At 39.5% G+C, this 18,139-nt stretch overlaps 2 protein-coding genes across 2 annotated transcripts in view; one reads left to right on the top strand and one right to left on the bottom strand.

Annotated features, from left to right (window-relative positions):
- Positions 1–18,139, top strand: part of LOC137977851 (uncharacterized) — a 92,937-nt gene that overhangs the window by 47,260 nt on the left and 27,538 nt on the right. Inside the window, exons 26-31 of the mRNA XM_068825198.1 lie at positions 200–359; positions 1,871–1,994; positions 2,086–2,273; positions 4,912–5,151; positions 16,008–16,162; positions 16,794–16,911. Coding sequence (XP_068681299.1) covers positions 200–359; positions 1,871–1,994; positions 2,086–2,273; positions 4,912–5,151; positions 16,008–16,162; positions 16,794–16,911 — 985 coding nt within the window. The remainder of the gene's footprint in view (positions 1–199; positions 360–1,870; positions 1,995–2,085; positions 2,274–4,911; positions 5,152–16,007; positions 16,163–16,793; positions 16,912–18,139) is intronic.
- LOC137977849 (galanin receptor type 1-like) lies at positions 9,441–12,042 on the bottom strand. The gene has a single exon (XM_068825196.1). It carries the CDS (start codon positions 11,691–11,693, stop codon positions 10,593–10,595), a length of 1,101 nt encoding a protein of 366 aa, XP_068681297.1. The 5' UTR covers positions 11,694–12,042; the 3' UTR covers positions 9,441–10,592.

Genomic DNA, 18,139 nt, shown 5'->3' on the forward strand with positions numbered 1-18,139 from the left:
TTAATTTCTCTTGAGCACTTGCATATTTCTGGTTTTGAGGATAAAACGGTTTAGAATATCAAAATAATACAAGCATACTGTTGGCCGAGTCTGCTGAGGGATATCGGTTATGACCTAGTCAGTAAAGTAGCAGTCACTTTGAAGCAATGCCTCGCATTGCACAAATGATCAACACTCACTTTCTCTTTCTTCTTTGTAGAGTTGAATCAAGCAGCTTTTACTCCCCGACTCTTCACCAGTTTAAGATCGAACTGGAGGACGGACTTACTGAAAACGACAAACCAGCTGACTTCAGGTACAGCGAGAGCGAGTTTTCCGGCTTCTCTTGGCTTGGCTACGTCGTGTTTTCGCAGTCTCAGGTAATACGTAACTTCCACCTTCATTTTAACATCATTTTAAAGTCTAGTCCCGAACCTAAAAGCTGTGCAGTTGATTTTGTGTAGTTTAACCTTTTAAACGACATCGGCGAAGTGTTTCCTTACTAACCCTTTCAAATCTCGAGAAACGCGAGATTCCTTAGCCAATCACTGAGCTTAGAGATCTCAATCGCTTAACGATTTAAAACCGCTGTTTATTTGAGTGAGATTCACAATTATTTACACCTAGTAAGAAGGCACCAAAGACTACGGAGAAGGGGAGAGGGAAGGTTGATTTTTCCAATCAGAAATTCGTTGTTTGCTCAGTCGTTCTTTAGCTTCTTACAGAAGAAATATTACTTTTGTGCAGTTTAAATTACATGATCAAACAACATAGAAAAGCTCTCACTGATTGTGGCTTGACAACAAAACTGGGAACTCCTCGCCTTCACTTTTGCGAATGATGAATGGGTTCTGAAACTTCCCATAGAATTTTCCGAATTTTCTGAGCCACCGCACACCGGTGGCTCAGTTGGTTGAGCGTCGGGCTGTCACGCGGGAGGTCGCGGGTTCGAACCCCGGCCGGATCAACACTCAGGATCTTAAAATAACTGAGGAGAAAGTGCTGCCTTTGTAATTTCATCTGCAAATGGTTAGACTTTCAAGTCTTCTCGGATAAGGACTATAAACCGTAGGTCCCGTCTCACGAATACCTTCTATGTTCATAATTTCCCTGTGGGACGTTAAAGAACCCAAGCACTATTCGAGAAGAGTAGGGGATAAAGTCCCCGGTGTTGTGGCTGTCCTGTTCAGCAGAAGTGGCCGGCTTGGCGGTTGATGTCTCTAAAAAGGCTTGTGGTGTATGAGGCCACCTAAGCAGAAACAGCCACAAGTCAAAAAGGGACTTTGCCGAGTGCTGCAACATGTAGATGTAGATAGTCCCTCTTTGCAGAGACAGGCGTAGCTCAGTCGTGCGCGGCCCTCTGTGCTGTAGGTCGCCAGTTCGCCGATCCCCGTCTCATTCCATCGACGTCTGTTTCGACTTTCTTCTGATCCGTGTAGCTGCATCTTTGAATACCCGTAAAACGGAGCATTGACGCAGGAAACGGGGGTACCTTTATTTGAGGAAACTTGAAAGTCTATCCATTTGCTAATATAAACTTAGTTTTATTAAACGAGTTGATAAAGGTCGACTTCCCACCGTGAAAGATTTGGAAAGCTGACGTTTTGAGCGTAAGTCCTTCGTCCCTCGTTTGATTAAAAGAAATTTTCATCTTTCACTCTCCCAACGACGCATCACCACAGTTTCTTTAGAAATTAGAAATTAATTTGCTGAAGTAATTACAAACTACAGAGGCAGCACGCTCTCCTCAGTTACTTCAATTTAAGAACCTGAGAATTGGTCCTTCTCGGGGGCTTAAACTGGCGACATATCGCACGGGTAGTCCGATGCCCAGACGTCCAACCGGTCACCTGTTTGATTAAGTTAACCAAGTTGTCTTGTCTTCCCATAGACCTCGCTGTACATCGTTATTGATGTTCCTCGCACGAGCAACTATCAGTTGATATTTTATTACATGCTGAGTCGTTATGCGCCCGTAACTGCTTTGGTAAAGTTTATTCCTACCGACAATTCTGGTAAGTGTATCGCAATGAACTCAGTGTTTCTTTGTTTTTTCGCTTGAGGACCAAGCTATGGTGCAATGAGTATAAATTTTCACTTTCGCAGCTTTATTCCCGTCTGGCCCAGCAAGAGAACAAATCGTGGATGTCCGGTTTCGATCAACTGCCTCGTGGATCTTTGCAAATCCTCAGTTTTTAATGGTTCGTGATAATTGGGGAGACGTGCAGCAAATTATGCTGAGTCAGGGCAAATGGAAGTTGACAATGGCGGCACCTGCCTCAGATCTCTTTGTGGTATGGTATCTTTTTTTGTTTATTTTTACCCTTAAGTATAACGCGATGCTAAAATTATCTCAACACTACGCTATGGAAGCGTAGAGTTGTTGAAAATCCGACAAGAAAGTTGTGAAATTCCGACATCCGACTTGATGAAAATCCGACATTTGCGTTGTAAAAATCCAGCATCCGAGTTGGGAAAATCTGATATCTGAGTTGCGAAATATCTGAAAATTTAACATCGGCGGATTGCAGCCAGATTCTAGAATCTACCGCAATTTGAAAGAATGCGGCTGACCTGCTAGGTCTCCCATTTTTGGGTCCGTGGTTACAGATCGATAATTATGAAACCTTCAATTCACAGTTTTGCTTTAACGAGTATGTCCTTGAGAGATTTTCTTTTCTTGTATTAAATGTAATGATCGTGTGTGCCGTTTAGGTTTTCCCTTTTACCGGAATCTTGTGCTGCTGCATTAGATGAGGAGTACGTTTCTACATATAGTTTATGGCCACTTCTAATATAAAGGGTTTTTTTTAGTGGTTTTTCGTATCTGGTGTAGCACTTGTTCTCATAAGATTATAATCGTTCACGTGTTATATGGTCCCAGGATGTAATAAGGATTTGTTTGTGATTGACTGACGCGTCCTCAATAAACTTTCACATTGCAACTCGGGCTTATGTAGACAAAATAGGAGGTTTCTTGAATACGTTTGCCAGTGATGGCTGGTTTTGAATAAAACTGCATTTGCACATCAGTATTGTTTTAAGATTTGACACTGCTGGATTGTACGTTATGACAAATTGTAGGATTTTCTCGCTAGGTGACTTTTGTTAAGTGCCAACTGCCTTTCAAAAAAATTGATGTTTTGGGTAGCCTCCAGATAGTGCGTCCTCAAATATTGTTTTTGAAGGGTTTGTTCGGAGTAACTTAATGGCCTCTCTTTTAATAAGACCCTTCTTGGCATCTGGCGGGTGACAAGAGGTAAAATGCGTGTATTGGATGGTTTCAGTGAGCTTGTGGTATGTCTTAATATCGTAAATACAAATTCTTTTTCGAATCATTCTCCTTGCATGCTTTTTTGTCTAGGAAAGTGTTCTCCTTCTCTGCAAAAGTTAGGTAGCAGTACTTATATCTTGAGCAATGAACAGGTTGATTTCCTGTTTCATGATCTACGTCCCATACTGAGAAAACGTCATCAATGAAAGGTTTCCATATTGTTGGTTTAACTTTGGGCTTTTCACAACTCGGATGTCGGATTTTCACAACTCGAATGTCGGATTTTTACAAGTAGGATGTCGGATTTTTAACAAGTTGGCTGTCGGATTTTTGCAACTCGGATGTCGGATTTTTGCAACTAGGATGGCGGATTTTTATAAGTCGGATGTCGGATTTTCAACAAGTCGGGTGTCGGATTTTTACAACTCGCATGTCGGATTTTTGCAACTTGGATATCGGATTTTTGCTACTCGGATGTCGGTTTATTACAGGTCGGATTTTCGACAAGTCGAATGTCGGATTTTTACAGCTTTGTTGTCGGATTTTCACAACTTTGTTTTCGGATTTTCAACAACTCGGATGGCACCTGCAAGCTTCGGGCCTAGAACATACAGGAAAGTAGAAGGTCTTCTTCCAGGGTACGTGAAAGCCCCTTAAAATTGTTTCTTTTTCACCGATTTTCTAATTTGGTGAACGTATGACGTAGAAAATATGAAAATTTCTGTTTGAATGCTTTCAAACATTTCCGTTTATACTTGAGTCAAATGTAATTGAAATTTGATATTTTGAGCTCCAAAAACACCTACAAAGGATGTAACTGTCTTTGCTCGCTAAAAGGGTACAGCTGCTGAAGGCTTAAAGTTCAAAAGCGTAGGGATTGGGTCACCTCGTTCCCAGTACATGGAATCGAGGTTGGCAGCAAAGTTGTTGAACTGGCAAGAGAGGACGTTCATGAATGTGTCCCTGAGTGGATCCTTGGATCCCTAAACTTGGTATCTGGTTGCGCAGTCACACTCTGCTCGATTGATAACAGGCTGGTCTTAATGAGCCGCAGTTGACATTAATTCAAAAAATGGTTTCAGTTTGGTTTACTTTGCTTGAAGAAGCAGAACAGAACAAAGTTCCAATTGATAGTAATCAATTCACATTCGCCTAATAAGCTACCCTACGCCTCATGAAGGATAAGTTATGGGCTAAAGAATTCTGCATAAGGTGTAGGGTGAGCTGAAAGAGAAAATGACCAGCGCCGCCGAAGGGGAGGGTGTGAGGAAATTTGCAGACATTGTAGAGTCAGTAGACTTGCGAGAAGAGAGAAATTTGCATGCAACAGCGTTTTTTAAAAATGTCTTGGGAATTTCCCTGGGGAATTATAGGGCCAATAGAATAGCTGCCACCGGAGCACGGAGTTATGCCATTACCTTATTCGGCGTGCGGAGGCTTTTACGGGAATTAAAATAGTGTCCTCTTCGCGAGACCACAAAACCCGGAACTTCTTGCATCTTGTTGCTCGCCCTGCAAGGGTTTATTAGAGGGTCTGCGGTTTGTAGTCTTGATCTGAACGGACTTGAAAGCGGAGTAGCTATTTTGCAGGTGTATCTATTTGACATATGTAGCCTCAAAAAATTTCACTTGATTCGCTTCTGTTTTTTTATGTCCAGGACTATCTAGTGCTTTTACCACAAGAGTATTACAGACCACAGAATCTAGCAATACAAGTCTCCAATCCTTGTACACTAAGTAGAGAAGATAAATACTGTATTTTCTTCACTTACCCTGGTCTCAGACAAGCTGGATTTGTCACCATCCAGGCTGAAGACAATTCTGTTGTTGGCGGGATACGAAGAAATCAGCGCGCGGGAGATATCCCGTTTCAAGGTCTCTTGCTTACTGGTTCACGGGTAGGTAACGGATTGTTAAATTTTTCTACTTAAAATTGAAACACGAGCAACCGTGAAAGCTTCATGTTTTCCCGGCTTCGTTAAATGTGGAAAGAGTTATTTGAAACTGCTCCTTCCGAAAGAATAAAAGGAAAAGGACTAAAACGTGTGCAATTTACACCATTTGAAAGCTTGCAACGCCGTGTACTAACTAATCGATTTGTAAGCGGACTGTGGACTGTGAATCGCTCCACTCAGGCGCAAATGATGCTACTCGGGCCACAAATAAACTATATGCCCTCCAAAAGTTAGGGAATTGTACTATTGAAGATCGCCTAAATTCATGCTAAATCTTTCTTTTTTTTTCGGTTTTTTGGTTCATTTGTCAACAACAACTATGGAAATGTAGGTAAAACCCTTGCACACTTTGTATCTCGGACAACACTGTAAATTAATGTCAACGTCTTTTGCAATAATATTGAAACTTCTCGTCTAATTTTTGAACGGCCGTAATTTGAACAGGAATATAGAATCATTAAGTTAGATAAGATCGATACCATGTACAGTTTCAATGCAAAACATGTCACGGGGAATGAAATTTAAAAACTGTCTTGCACGACACATGAAAGTTTTTTCACTAGTATAATTTTGCAAGATACAGCCATGAATTATATGTCTAATAGATTGTTTAACCCTTTAAGCCCCGAGGGGTTCCCCATTGACGAGTAAAATCGTCTGGCGTTAGACAGAGTAAAATCTATAAGTGCCATTTGGCACTATCGGGGCCGAAAGGGTTAATTGTGTACTTTACACACAATATTCCCGGGGGGGGGGGGGAGGGGGAAAGGGGGGTACTCCCAGAAAAAGTGGGTAGGGGTGTGCAGCCCGCCTCCTGAAACCCTTACCCTATTTCCGACCTATTTCAGCTGTTACACGGTTAGCTTAATTTGAGAAGGGCTTTGTTGATGATCTTATCGCCTAATGATGAAGAAGAAGATTCTTCTAAAAACGTACCCAATTCAAGACTTGAGTGAACAAACCATACCCTATTTCAGACCAAAATGGTCAAAATCGACACCCCATTTCAGACCAAAACGGCTAAAAAAAACCATACCCTTTGGGGCCGCACATACCTATATAGCCTATGTAGATGTAAGAGAGTATCCCACCCCACCCCCCCCCCCCCAATTCCCCAGGACAATATTATTTCCTTTGACAATTTATTTCTTTACAACTCAGTGGTCACAAAACGAAAAACAAACTAGTCTACTCGATGGCACGTGGGCCGAAATTGACAACGGCGGCTATTTCTTGGTGCAGAGTGGTTGACGAAATGAATTGAACTAAATCTCCTGGAAATTATAGGAAAACCACCTCGCTAGCTTGATAATCCACAGTGCGTTTTTGGTCAAATCGTCACGAAATCGTAGATAAAATAGCAAGTAAAAGTGCTTAAAAAAATCGCATGGCTGTGCAAAGGAGCCACTTTCTTCTCACAATAAGAGAAGATTTAACAGGGGAGCTGCATAATTGTCTTCATCTTGTCTCAATTCATGATATAGGACTTCAGCTTACATTAGGCAAGGTAAGCAGAGAATTTGACGAATACAGTTTATTTCCTTGATCCTGAAACAGATACGGATTCTGATAGTTCGCAGGCATTTTATTAATTCATCCTGCGTAAATATAAAGTATCTTATACAAGCGAACGAAAAGCTACCTTCAGTCCATTCCAAACTTTTCGTCGACAATAAGCACTGCCAAAGTTTTGTTAAGTAAGGAATCTTTTGCTTATAGTGAATTTATGGAAACGCTTAATTGTCCATAGCGACTTGAGTTGACGCGGAAATAATATTGAATTTCCCTTGATGGATATCGTCCAAGCAGCCTGATTTTCATTTAAATCACAGGCTGTCATTCCCATAGTATTTACCTCCACGACTTTCTTGATCGCGTATGATGCTTTGAAATGGAGAAATCACGATGATACTCGAGAAGCCTGTTCTTTGTTTTCTTTTATTTGGAACTCCGCACATCATGATAAACATCTGAAAAATTAAGCTTTTTCCGAATCCTGTTGGCAATACGGCCATTACATCTATACATGCAGTTAAAAAGATGGCGCATTGACAGTTCTTGTTCTCTTTTTCAATGTAAAACCAATATTCGTTTCGCTCGGCTTCAACACACGATTCAAAACCTTCTTCATCTTCCGCTATTGTCTTTGTCACGCTAGAACCAACAAGAAATATTTTGCTCGAAAGTTGTCACGTGTCAGTCATTTTGACTGCGCCGCACCAATCAGAAGCCCCCGTTCGTGGGCGAATGGGTTTTTCAAAAATAGGGGGTCTTCTTGCAAGCTTTCCCTCAATCTCTTGCCCCAACTTTCGCGCGGCCAGTTTGCGTATCGCTGGGAGCTCTTCTTTCGAACAGGAACGCTTGCTACGCGGGCTAATAGAAAACAGAACATTACATGACCTCTTGTAGGTACGCATATCTACAAGAGGCCTTGTTATATCCTCTATATATTTGAAGTGCACGTTATAGACGAAAGGTAAAAGTGATCCTTTCGTCTATGACTTTCACTTCGAATAACTATAGAGCGGTTTTTAATTGAGTGTCGAAAGTAATAAGCGAATTGCTTTGGTTTATGATTACTTCACTCAGTGATTGGTTCAAAGTTCTCGCGCCATTTTTCTCATCCAATCAGAAGTGAAACCAAAACCAATCGTGGTTCGCGCGTGCACATTTTCCCGCTCTTTGTATCGGCTACGTGTCATTAATTCGAGTTTTAATTGGTTTACCGGATTGTCTCCGTTGCTTTTGATTGGCCAAAGTAATTACTTTGGTTTTGGTTTTACGACACTCATTTGAAAACCGCTCTATGATCACTTCACTCAGTGATGGGTTCAAAGTTCTCGCGCCATTTTTTCAACCAATCAGAAGTGAAACCAAAACCAATCGTGGCTCGCTCGGGCACATTTTCCCGCTCTTGGTATCGGCTACGTGTAATTAATTTGAGTTTTGATTGGTTTACCGGATTGTCTCCGTTCTTTTTGATTGGCCAAAGTAATTACTAAAAATCACACAAACAATCCCTCAATTCCGTGTTCGTATCAGTGTGTTCCAAACGTTTTTGAAGTGAGCAATTACGGAACCATAACCGTTGACACGGAGATAATAGCTACGTTTCGAATTGAGAATAAATACAAAATTCAAATTCTTCTTTACGAATCAGTGAGAGTTTCAGGGATTAGCCAAACCCCCTGAACAAAACAAGTTAAAAACTACCCCAAATTATAGATGGTTTTCATTCACGTGATGAGAGGGCCTTGTTGATGCACAAAACAATAGCAAATTATGGCTCATGTTTTGCATTAGAGCAGTTTTCAATTGAGTGTCGTAAAACCAAAACCAAAGTAATTACTTTGGCCAATCAAAAAGGTCGGAGACAATCCAGTAAACCAATCAAAACTCGAAGTAATTACACGCAGCCGACACAAAGCGCGGGAAAATGTGCACACGCGAGCCACGATTGGTTTTGGTTTCACTTCTGATTGGTTGAAAAAATGGCGCGAGAACTTTGAACCAATCACTGAGTGACGTAATCATAAACCAAAGTAATAATCTAATTACCTTCGACACTCAATTGAAAACCACTCTATAATAGAATCAAATTCCCAAAAGACTTTTTTCTCTATTGTTCTGTGCAACATCGTGGCCTCTGTGACGTCAGGTGAAAACCATCTATTTGTATTGAGAATGTTGCGTTTCTGATTGGTCAACAGAATGACGAATGCATAAGTGCAATACGGAAACTGCTATGGAAACAGAGCGATCGAGTAATTTTGTGGAGTGTACGATAAATAAAAAATTGTCTGACTCCCGTTCATAGGATTTCCCATACCTTTTCGATTTTCGCGTGTATCGTCAATAGACCAATTCGGTTAACTCAATCTTGTACCCAATTCAAATCTTTCGGGGTTAAGATTCTTTGTGTGTTGAATTTGCATGACAATGAAGCATTCACATTTACATGATATGGAAATACTGGAACAAAACGTTTGTGTTCGGTTGACAGTGCAATAAGTGTCTGACGATCAGTTCACCTCGTTCGTACATTTTTCAATGAAAATGAAACAAATAATTAAGGACGCAATAAATCTCTAGGACGACTGCATTTCCGCAATTTTAAAGCTGTTACCCAAGTCGGAACGTCATAAAATTGAATATCGCAGTGATAATTCAATTAACAACGCCTTGCTTAAAGAAATGGTAAAAATGACTTGGACTGCAAAGTAGATGCAAATAACTATTTTATTGATATCAATGAGGTTATTTCAAACTATCTTGCTCTAAATGAGTAATTATTCACGGTAACTTGTCATTAGCGGGTATAAATATCCATTAAATTGAACTTCCTCTTTTCCGAAAAAAGAACACTTTGCACAATATCTCCGGCAACAACAAAACGCTTCCGGAATTAAGCGTTTTAGTGAAGTTAATTAAGGAACCTGTGTGTACATACTGTGATATTTGACATTCGAAGATTGTGAGGTAATTAATGTACAGAAAAGGAAGTTTGGGGCTTTTGAAATTTTGCTTAAATGACACTGAAATGGTTGTCTATTAATTAAACTTTTAAGCCATATTACGACTTCTGACATCATCAACACTTTTCTTCAACGAATTCAGAAGGTAATTGTAAAAATAATTTTCTGAATGCGATCTACGACTTCGTTTGCGCTGATCAGTCATTTTCCTTGATTCTCGTTTCTTGCATATTCAGCATATTGTACCAACTATCGAACGTTGAAAGAAATCTTTCCAGTTGATCGTTGGAGTTGGCTTTAAAGTTTAAAGCGGTTTATCCCCCCTCTTTCTAACCTACGGACTCAATTGCAAGATTTGGCTTGCCATAATTAGCTACTACTGCATGCAGTTAAGCAGATGTGATTTGCGACATCTTACTTTTGTTCGGAAGCAGAGGCTGCAAAACGTAGACCAGTGAATGTACTGGACGCTATGACAAAACAACTTCTCGTCTTCGCTAACATTTGATGCCAATTTTTATCAAAGCTTGCATCTTCTACTTTAGTTTTCTTCTGTTATCGACAGACCTGTGGTGACTTAATTTTTCTTGTGTGTAACGTTCAGATGACTTCGCAAATTACTAAGAACTCCTAAACTGGAAGTGGATCTTCCGGTACGCTTATGCGCATGCGTTCTGTAGAAACCGATGCAGTGCAATGAATGCTGTTCATGAATGTTTTAAAAAGTAAATTGGTACGAACGGTTTCAGATCAAAAATAGAGGACGAAAAGTTCACTTGCGCATGCTCACGTTGTCTTCAAAAGCTCGAATTTGGTGATTTCACGTCGTTGTTTTGAAGGTTACAGCAAAAATATGTGCTTAAGTGCGTGCTGCACGTGAAGATTATTTTTCCTCTTTTACCAATGAATTTATTGTTTTGTGGAGTTATCGTTCCCGCAACCGCACGTTATGGCAGCAGTGTTGCGCCGTGCTGATCGACGTCGCGATCGAACCCCCTCGGCAAGATTATAGGAACTGGATTTATTGAAGCGTCTGCTGCATAAGTTATTCATCCCTTTACGAAATTCCCGACTAACGACAGAATAAATGACAGGATTTACAGACGAATTGAAAATAACAAAAACAGATATTATGTACAAGAGGTTTCCATAATAATCTTGTGTGGATAATTCTAGCCAGAGTACTAAGGTAAGACGCAGAATGGAAAGAGGAAGCATTGTAGCGGCGAAAACCAAAACGAGTGGAGTTAGAATTTTCTTGGCCCGTCTGTTGTGATTTATGCGTACACTTTCGACCTTAGCAAGAGAGATTCGTCCTCTGTTGTCTTCCATCGTCTGCTCCTGTCTCATCGCCTTGAGGATTTCAGTGCTTTGATTAATTGTCCGCGTTATCACGAGATAAGTGAAGGAAATGACGATTAACGGCAGGATGTAGGAGAACAAAGTTAGTAACACCAGGTAAAGTCTTAGTAATACCATACCATCATCCCACGAAGGCCAAACCAGCTTACAGCACTTCCTTTCCTCTTCATACGCAACTATGAAATACAGCGGAAAAGAGAAGACGAAAAATGATGCTCCCCACACGCACGTAGCGAAAACCTTAGCTCGTCGAAGCAAAACCTTGTGTTTCCTTGAAGTTTGAGGCTTTGCCGCAACGACTTTACGATATCTCTCCACAGATATCACTGCAATAAGCCAAACGGATGCCCCAAAAAACATCTCCGGTACTGGGTATATATAGTGACAGGCGAACTCTCCTAAGGGCCAGCTCGGCGCGTCTTGTTCTTTGATGACAATAGCAGGAAACGCCAGCAGCAAGATGCCCAAGTCCGCTATGGCTAAGTTTTGTAGATAAAAATCTCCTGGCTGCTTCCTTTTTCCTAATCTACTCACGACTAAAATTACAACTACGTTTCCAACAACTCCAAAGAAAGCTATAAGTACTTCAAACGTAAGTTTGAAGATGTCTGTTTGAGAGAAGTCCTTTCCAGTAGTTTGTTGACTCATGGCTAGTGAAGAGTTGGTCGGTTTGGGAAATTTGGCAACCTGCAAAAGTTCACTTTAATCTGTTCAGCAGGTCTTGGTTGCTTTCGTTTTAGAATCTGTCCTCTCGCTGGCATTCTCCTATTTCTTGGAAAGACTCCACTAGTTTAACCATGGTTTCTTTCTTGGCCATATTGAAAGTCTTTTGTTGGAGTGTTTCTGCTGGATGATATACTTTTAACTTGGTTTCGAAGCAGCTGGTCCGTTTGTTTTGGGCACGTTAAGTGGTAGTCGTAAAGTTTCTCAGCCTTTGGGAGATCATAAAAAAACAATCCGGAGACAACGATATAGATCTTAAAACAACGGCAGTGTTCTAGCGCACGAACTGAACTAACAAACAGAACTCTCAAGAGGTCGAAAATATAATGTGTTTTTAACACGTGATCTCGTCTTCAGTTAAATAACGTGTTAATTAATTTCCGGGCGCCTCATTGTTTTTCTTTTCTGGCTTTCCTTTCGACAAACATTGATTGACTTATTGTCAGCGATGACACTTGAAACTACTTGTTTTCAAAGGTGGTGTTTGCTGTTTTTACTTAATGCTGACGTTCAATTACATTACAAAGGTTGTTATTATGCTCGCAAACGCTTATAAAGTTGACATTATACAGCTGGCTCTCTTTGCAACTTCCTTGCTACAAGAGAAAAATGAAACAATGAAAAATTGAAAGAATTTTCGCAATGGGTTTCGTGAATATAAAGATTATTTGCGAGTTCACTTCTTTTGAAAATTAGTTGTATTCAACTGTTACCGATGCGATTGGATTCCCTGGGAGAAGAAAAGAAATCGAGCAAAAATCTAATAATAAGAGCTCTATTTTGGCGGTGAGAAATTAGAAATGCAAATACTTCAAAATAGATTAAAAACCGTAAGGTTGCTCGCTTTGGAGAGATCCTAAAACTGTTGTTTGTTGCCTTGTTCCGTCGCCAGAGAAAAACAGAAAATCATTCATTAAAGGTCTTCACAGCAGTCGATTGATTTTAAACAAGTAATTTATCTATCCCTTCTGTAGCAGTATTCAAATATTCAAATATCCTTGTTTTCTTAGCTTCGTCATGCATTTAAGCTTTGTGAACCCAGCTTAAAGTTTTCCGGTTTTGAAAGTTTATGAAAAAAAGTGTATTCATACTTGATACAATTTGACCACCAGAAAACTGGAAAATGAAAACTAAAATTACTTCGTCTGCACCAGTTTCAAGCACGACTTTTGTGTTGTCAGGGCAATCCGAGATCTACTGGCATGTACAATACTTCATTTTGAAACGTTCTGCGCTGAAAAGGCTTTTGAAAATTGTGAACTTTTACCTAATCATACTTGGACGATGGAAAATATGGTGGTAAATGGTGCAAAATGGTACAATAAGATAATATTTACAAAGAGATCAATGAAAATACAAACGCAAATTAAATTGACAATTTTCGTTTTTTAAAGCTTGAGGATCCCCGTAGGTTATTGCTCAGAGATTTGTTTCTTGATTAACCATCTCGCATGATCTCGGTAACACATCTTGCAACAGTAGTCTTGGAATCTTTATTTTTTTAAATTTCATATCTGTTTTTTCTTTCGAGTCTGCAGGCATCTACCAGTTTCGGAGAAAGCTGAATACCATTTTTTTAATAAAGAGAAGACATTATTGTGATTTTTCAGAGCTTAAATCGAAAGTCCCTTTTGTTAACGTTTAATCCTTCTTGGAGTCGTCACTTAATCAAAAGAGGGCTGCTTACAATATCTTTCACATCACAGCTTAAAGATCTCATAACAATTTTCATTTTTTTAGAGAAAAACAAATTTGGAGTAAGACCTTTAATGACTAAGATGAAATTAGGAGGCTGGCAGTAATAATTCAAGTGATTGATAGTTTTTTCTCGAGGCTCTGAAAACTCTAGAGAGCATAAAAGGGGTTTTGCCGATTTTTTTGTGTGATAATAAAATCTTGTTTCATAGTAGCATAGCATGAATCTTAGTTGACCTTTCGGATAACCGCGAAGCCAAATTAGAAACGTTACATAGATCTTTCGGTCTCCTAACAGAGCTAAACGTTGTTGGCATAGTAACAGTAATTTCTAGTTAAAATGTAAAGGGCATTTTACAGAGAACATCTGAATAACATAGCTACTTGAGGATCCTTAGATAAATTGCCTAAAACAAGGAATAAATGTTTTTGCATATGAGAGTTTGAGTGTAACAAGTATCTCGAGCGGTTTTTCTTAATTCACGAGCTTGCCTTTACATGTGGTCTTACTGAAAAAAATGCCTGCTTGATGCGGGAATGAGTCGATGCAGGGCGGACCAGACCTTGTTTTTGTCAGGATTCTGTCGAACTTTGTAATTTGTTTTTCGATTTATGTCGCATCACCGTTTGTTCAGAATTAGTCTTCCTTGGGTTGGCAATGAATAATTTATGTATTATTTCTTTTCCAGTTATTGTGCTCCACATCAATGATTACAGATCCTTGGGGGCCGGCTTCTACTGAAAAAACACCTTTATTATTTTTATCCACTAGAGCTTTAGAGTGGTTTTCTCTTTTATATTTCATATACCTTTTCTCGCCTTTCTGTAAGCCGCTTGTAATCTTTTCTGTTGAAATTAACATATAGAAAGCAAGTTGCCTTTGCAAAACAGATTTTTTTTTTTTACAGTAAGAATTCTTGATACAAACCAGCTGTCGTTGCAGCTGATTTTAGAGTTCCCAGTCTTATTTGTAAATTGAAAACGTTCGAGGCAATCAGACTTAAAAAACCTTTCGGGGGGTAACGAAAATTTGCAAGATATCTGTCAACCTCTGAGACTTTATAATGCGTGTTACAGTTAAATAATCTATGCTCTTTGCCACACCCTGCAAAACAATTTGGTATTTAGGTAACCATGATGGCGATTACAATGTTAACGAAAACTTAAAAAATCATACCCTACGAAGCTTCAACCCCCAGTGGCTTCCTATTTTTGGGGGCGTATTATCCTAAAAGAATCGTTGTAGGTACACCACAGACGCCTTTATTTAAATGAGAGTGTAGTCGATTGAAAAACATCTGTTTTCACGTTTGTATCCAGGAAGCCAATTTCCCTCGAAAATACTTGTTGTTACTTCAAGTTTCGCAATAAAAACGGTGTTTGGAGAACTCAAGTTAATTAGTATTCAAGACTGTCGAGATAGTTTGAATAGTATAAAATAGTTTGCAATGCAGATTTGCTCCCGCTCGCTTATAAAAACTAGTTAGTTTGGATTCGCATGCGATGTGACATTTTTTCACATCTTGCACTCTTTTATTTTAGAAAAGTTATCGATATTTTCAGTAGGTACGTTTTGATTTTCGTCCAATGCTTTTGTCAGACAATTTTTTAAGGCTGTCTGCTAGTCCCCCTCTGTTTCCATGGCAACGATAGGCTCTCTAAAATTCCTATTGATGGAAATTATCTTAAAAATCGAATTCGGGGACCCAGTATTTTTGATATGGTGCAGTAAATCTTCAGTACAACACTGTTCGATGATGTAACAAAAAGAACCACCCGCTCGAAATTCTGTTTTTGCAGAACTAATAGCGCTTGGTGTTTTTCAAATTGTTATTTCCATGGTTTGCGAAAACAAGAGTCAACGCTGAAAGAAAAATCAACCTTAACTGTCCTTGAATTTTCAACCTGTTCAAACCTTTCAACTTAATATACCTTATTCGCTCAGGTTGCATTTCTTTTCAATAAACAGTCTTTTGGCTCGAAGAGTTAGCTATGATAAACTCGTCTAATTGAGGAAAATAAGAATGCTTTTAAGTAAAATTGGTTCCTCTGTGTTTCTGTCGAAAAGCAAGACTTCTTATTCTAGAGAGGTTTTAGTCATGTTGTTGGAAACTGTTGCATACCTTTTTGTGGCAGATGTTGTTATCGTAGTTGCGTTTAAATTAAATCGGGTGAATGAAACTTTATGACTTATGGGAAATATCTTTTAACGTGATAATAGCAACTTATCCAAATGAAAGTGGATAATGGGGTTTCTTACCAAGAGGATAGGGAAATTAGAAAGATACAAAAGGTGCCCTTATGCATTCATTTTCCTCGCTCTCTTTCCCCTCTGCTTTCACGTCAAAACTAGGTCTGACGCCAACACTCGACCACTGTCCACCGCAGCCGTCCCCTCACAGATCAAGTGCTGCGCTCCCTCCCCTCTAACAGTACGACCACCAACCAGCGTCTGTATCTAAAAGTCTCTCGTTTATGGACAGATCATTTACACTATTGATCGTTTTTCTTGCTCCTAACTGCTGCTTCTGTTGATATTCTCAGAATACCATGTCTGTTCGATTGCCTTCCACCGTCAGAGGACTGTTTGTGTTGATTGCGAGCTACTTTCATAATTCTAATGATCAAGAGATCCTGAACTTGGTTGTGAGAACGGGTGATGAAGTCTTAGAAGCAAAAATGAGCATTCTTTCTTGCAAGTGAGTGAGTGATTGATAACAAATAGGTGGTTTTCAAGCAATCTCTTGAGACCGAGGTGACAATGCTGCAATCTACAATTTCTAGTCAACAGATAAAAGAAGCTAATGGGAGATTTTTTTTTTCATCCACCAACATGGCGTTGATGACAACGTAACAATAGACCATTTTACAGTTGTGTGCTTAGTTACCTTACCATTCAATGAAAGTGACGCTGGTGTTGACCTTGTAATGTTGTCATGCTTATAAGTAGGAAGCTGTGAGGTTTCTATCGAAGCAAGGTCAACTCCAGCCTCACTTTCATTCAAAAGCCAGGTAACTAAGCACACAACTATAATTTACGTTTCCAAATCGATTGGGCTAACCTTATAGTTGGAAGTAAATTTATCGTTTTTGCTTTGTTTTACTTTGTATTTCAGGGCAATTTTCCAAGTACGAGCTCCCGGGGGGTATATTTGGAGGGGCGATTTAACGGAGGGTTTTTTGCGTTACCGCTTTGGTGCGCTTACATTTGGAGGGGATTATTTTCGGAATTTTACGGTACCTACTAATAGGTCGCCTAGTCAGTCAGTCAATTAATTGATAAGTCTATAATCAAATACATACCAGGCATTTGTCCTTTTACTTTTTAAGGTATCGTTTTGGTTGTCGTCAAGTAGCCATAGATGATAAACACGGCGTTCACATATTCAGGGCAAATTCAAGCCAAGTAACGACTGTCAGTATAAGCGCGAGGTTTACTGTTGCTTTGGTAAGTTAAACCGTACTCAACGATTAATTTCCTCCCGAAAAAATGCGACATAAAATGCATGAGCAGCATCGCATATGGAAGATGAAAGACCTGTTAATTATTAACCTCGACACGCTTGTACATACAGGCGCGTAGCGTCCTATACGCATATACGCACGTGCGTACTTGAAGTGACCAGAAAATTTTGAAATTTTTAGCAATTGTTTCTATTTTGAACGTTTCACCTGTACGCAACCAAAATTTCGTGATGAAAGCACCACTTTGATTAAATTCTAAAAACTAAAACAAAAGCTATACCATGTTCTAACTAGTTTTGCATTGTAAGTTTTTGACACTAGCAATGCAGTGTTGTTTGGCCAGCGTGCAACAAAAAGGCGAGGCTGCAAAGGAGCGACGTTCCGAGAACGTTCTTCGGACAATTCCAGTCACTCTAGCTCAACCAATGTTTGTTTGTTTGCGCCACGTTTGCTCAAAATAAGGGCAAGACGCTTTGTTCTTTGCTTGTATTCACACAACTATTTCGACAAGAAATAAAGAACGCAGTATTTTTTGCTCAGTTTACTTAGGTTTCTAGATCATATGTACTTGAGCGTACTTGAAAAAATGACCACGCTACGCACCTGACATATACGCAACAGTTAGAGCGACCTTGAAAATCACAACGATAGCTTCATAGGAAAGCACTGCTCTACAGCTTTCTCCGATTCCTGTGGTAATACGTGATGTTTTCTTTTACGGGCTACACCTTTTCTAGCAAATAAATAGCATTATAGTAGAGATATTAAGCATAACGTTTACAACAGCAAATGTCGGAGTCAAATTAGGAATTTTGCCAAAAGTGTAAAAACCTTGCTTAATATTAGCTCATTTCGGTCATGTTAGCTCCAGATATCAAGCAACTTCTTCAAAGGAACGAGACAAGTTAAAATGAGAAATTTTTAACGGTTTTATGATAAGCAGTTTGCCGTTGGCCGTAAGCGTACGACTTGATATGAGTTTAAGTTGATTTGATTTGATTTTTGTGCGGTGTCCCAGTTAGTGCCTCAGTGCTAAATACAGTTGAAACTTGTCATTATTATTAGAAGTATTATAGCGGGTTTCAATTGAGGGTCGAAAGTAATTAGCGAATTGCTTTGGATTTGCATTACTTCACTCAGTGATCGGTTCAAAGTTCTCACGCCACTTTTTCAGCCAATCAGAAGTGAAACCAAAACCAATCGTGGCTCGG

Source organism: Montipora foliosa, chromosome 11 (assembly GCF_036669935.1).
Source record: "Montipora foliosa isolate CH-2021 chromosome 11, ASM3666993v2, whole genome shotgun sequence".
Lineage (NCBI taxonomy): Eukaryota > Metazoa > Cnidaria > Anthozoa > Scleractinia > Acroporidae > Montipora > Montipora foliosa.

Excerpts from the sequence above, each read along its gene's own strand:
- LOC137977849 (XM_068825196.1), bottom strand. The coding sequence starts at position 11,693 with ATGAGTCAACAAACTACTGGAAAGGACTTCTCTCAAACAGACATCTTC.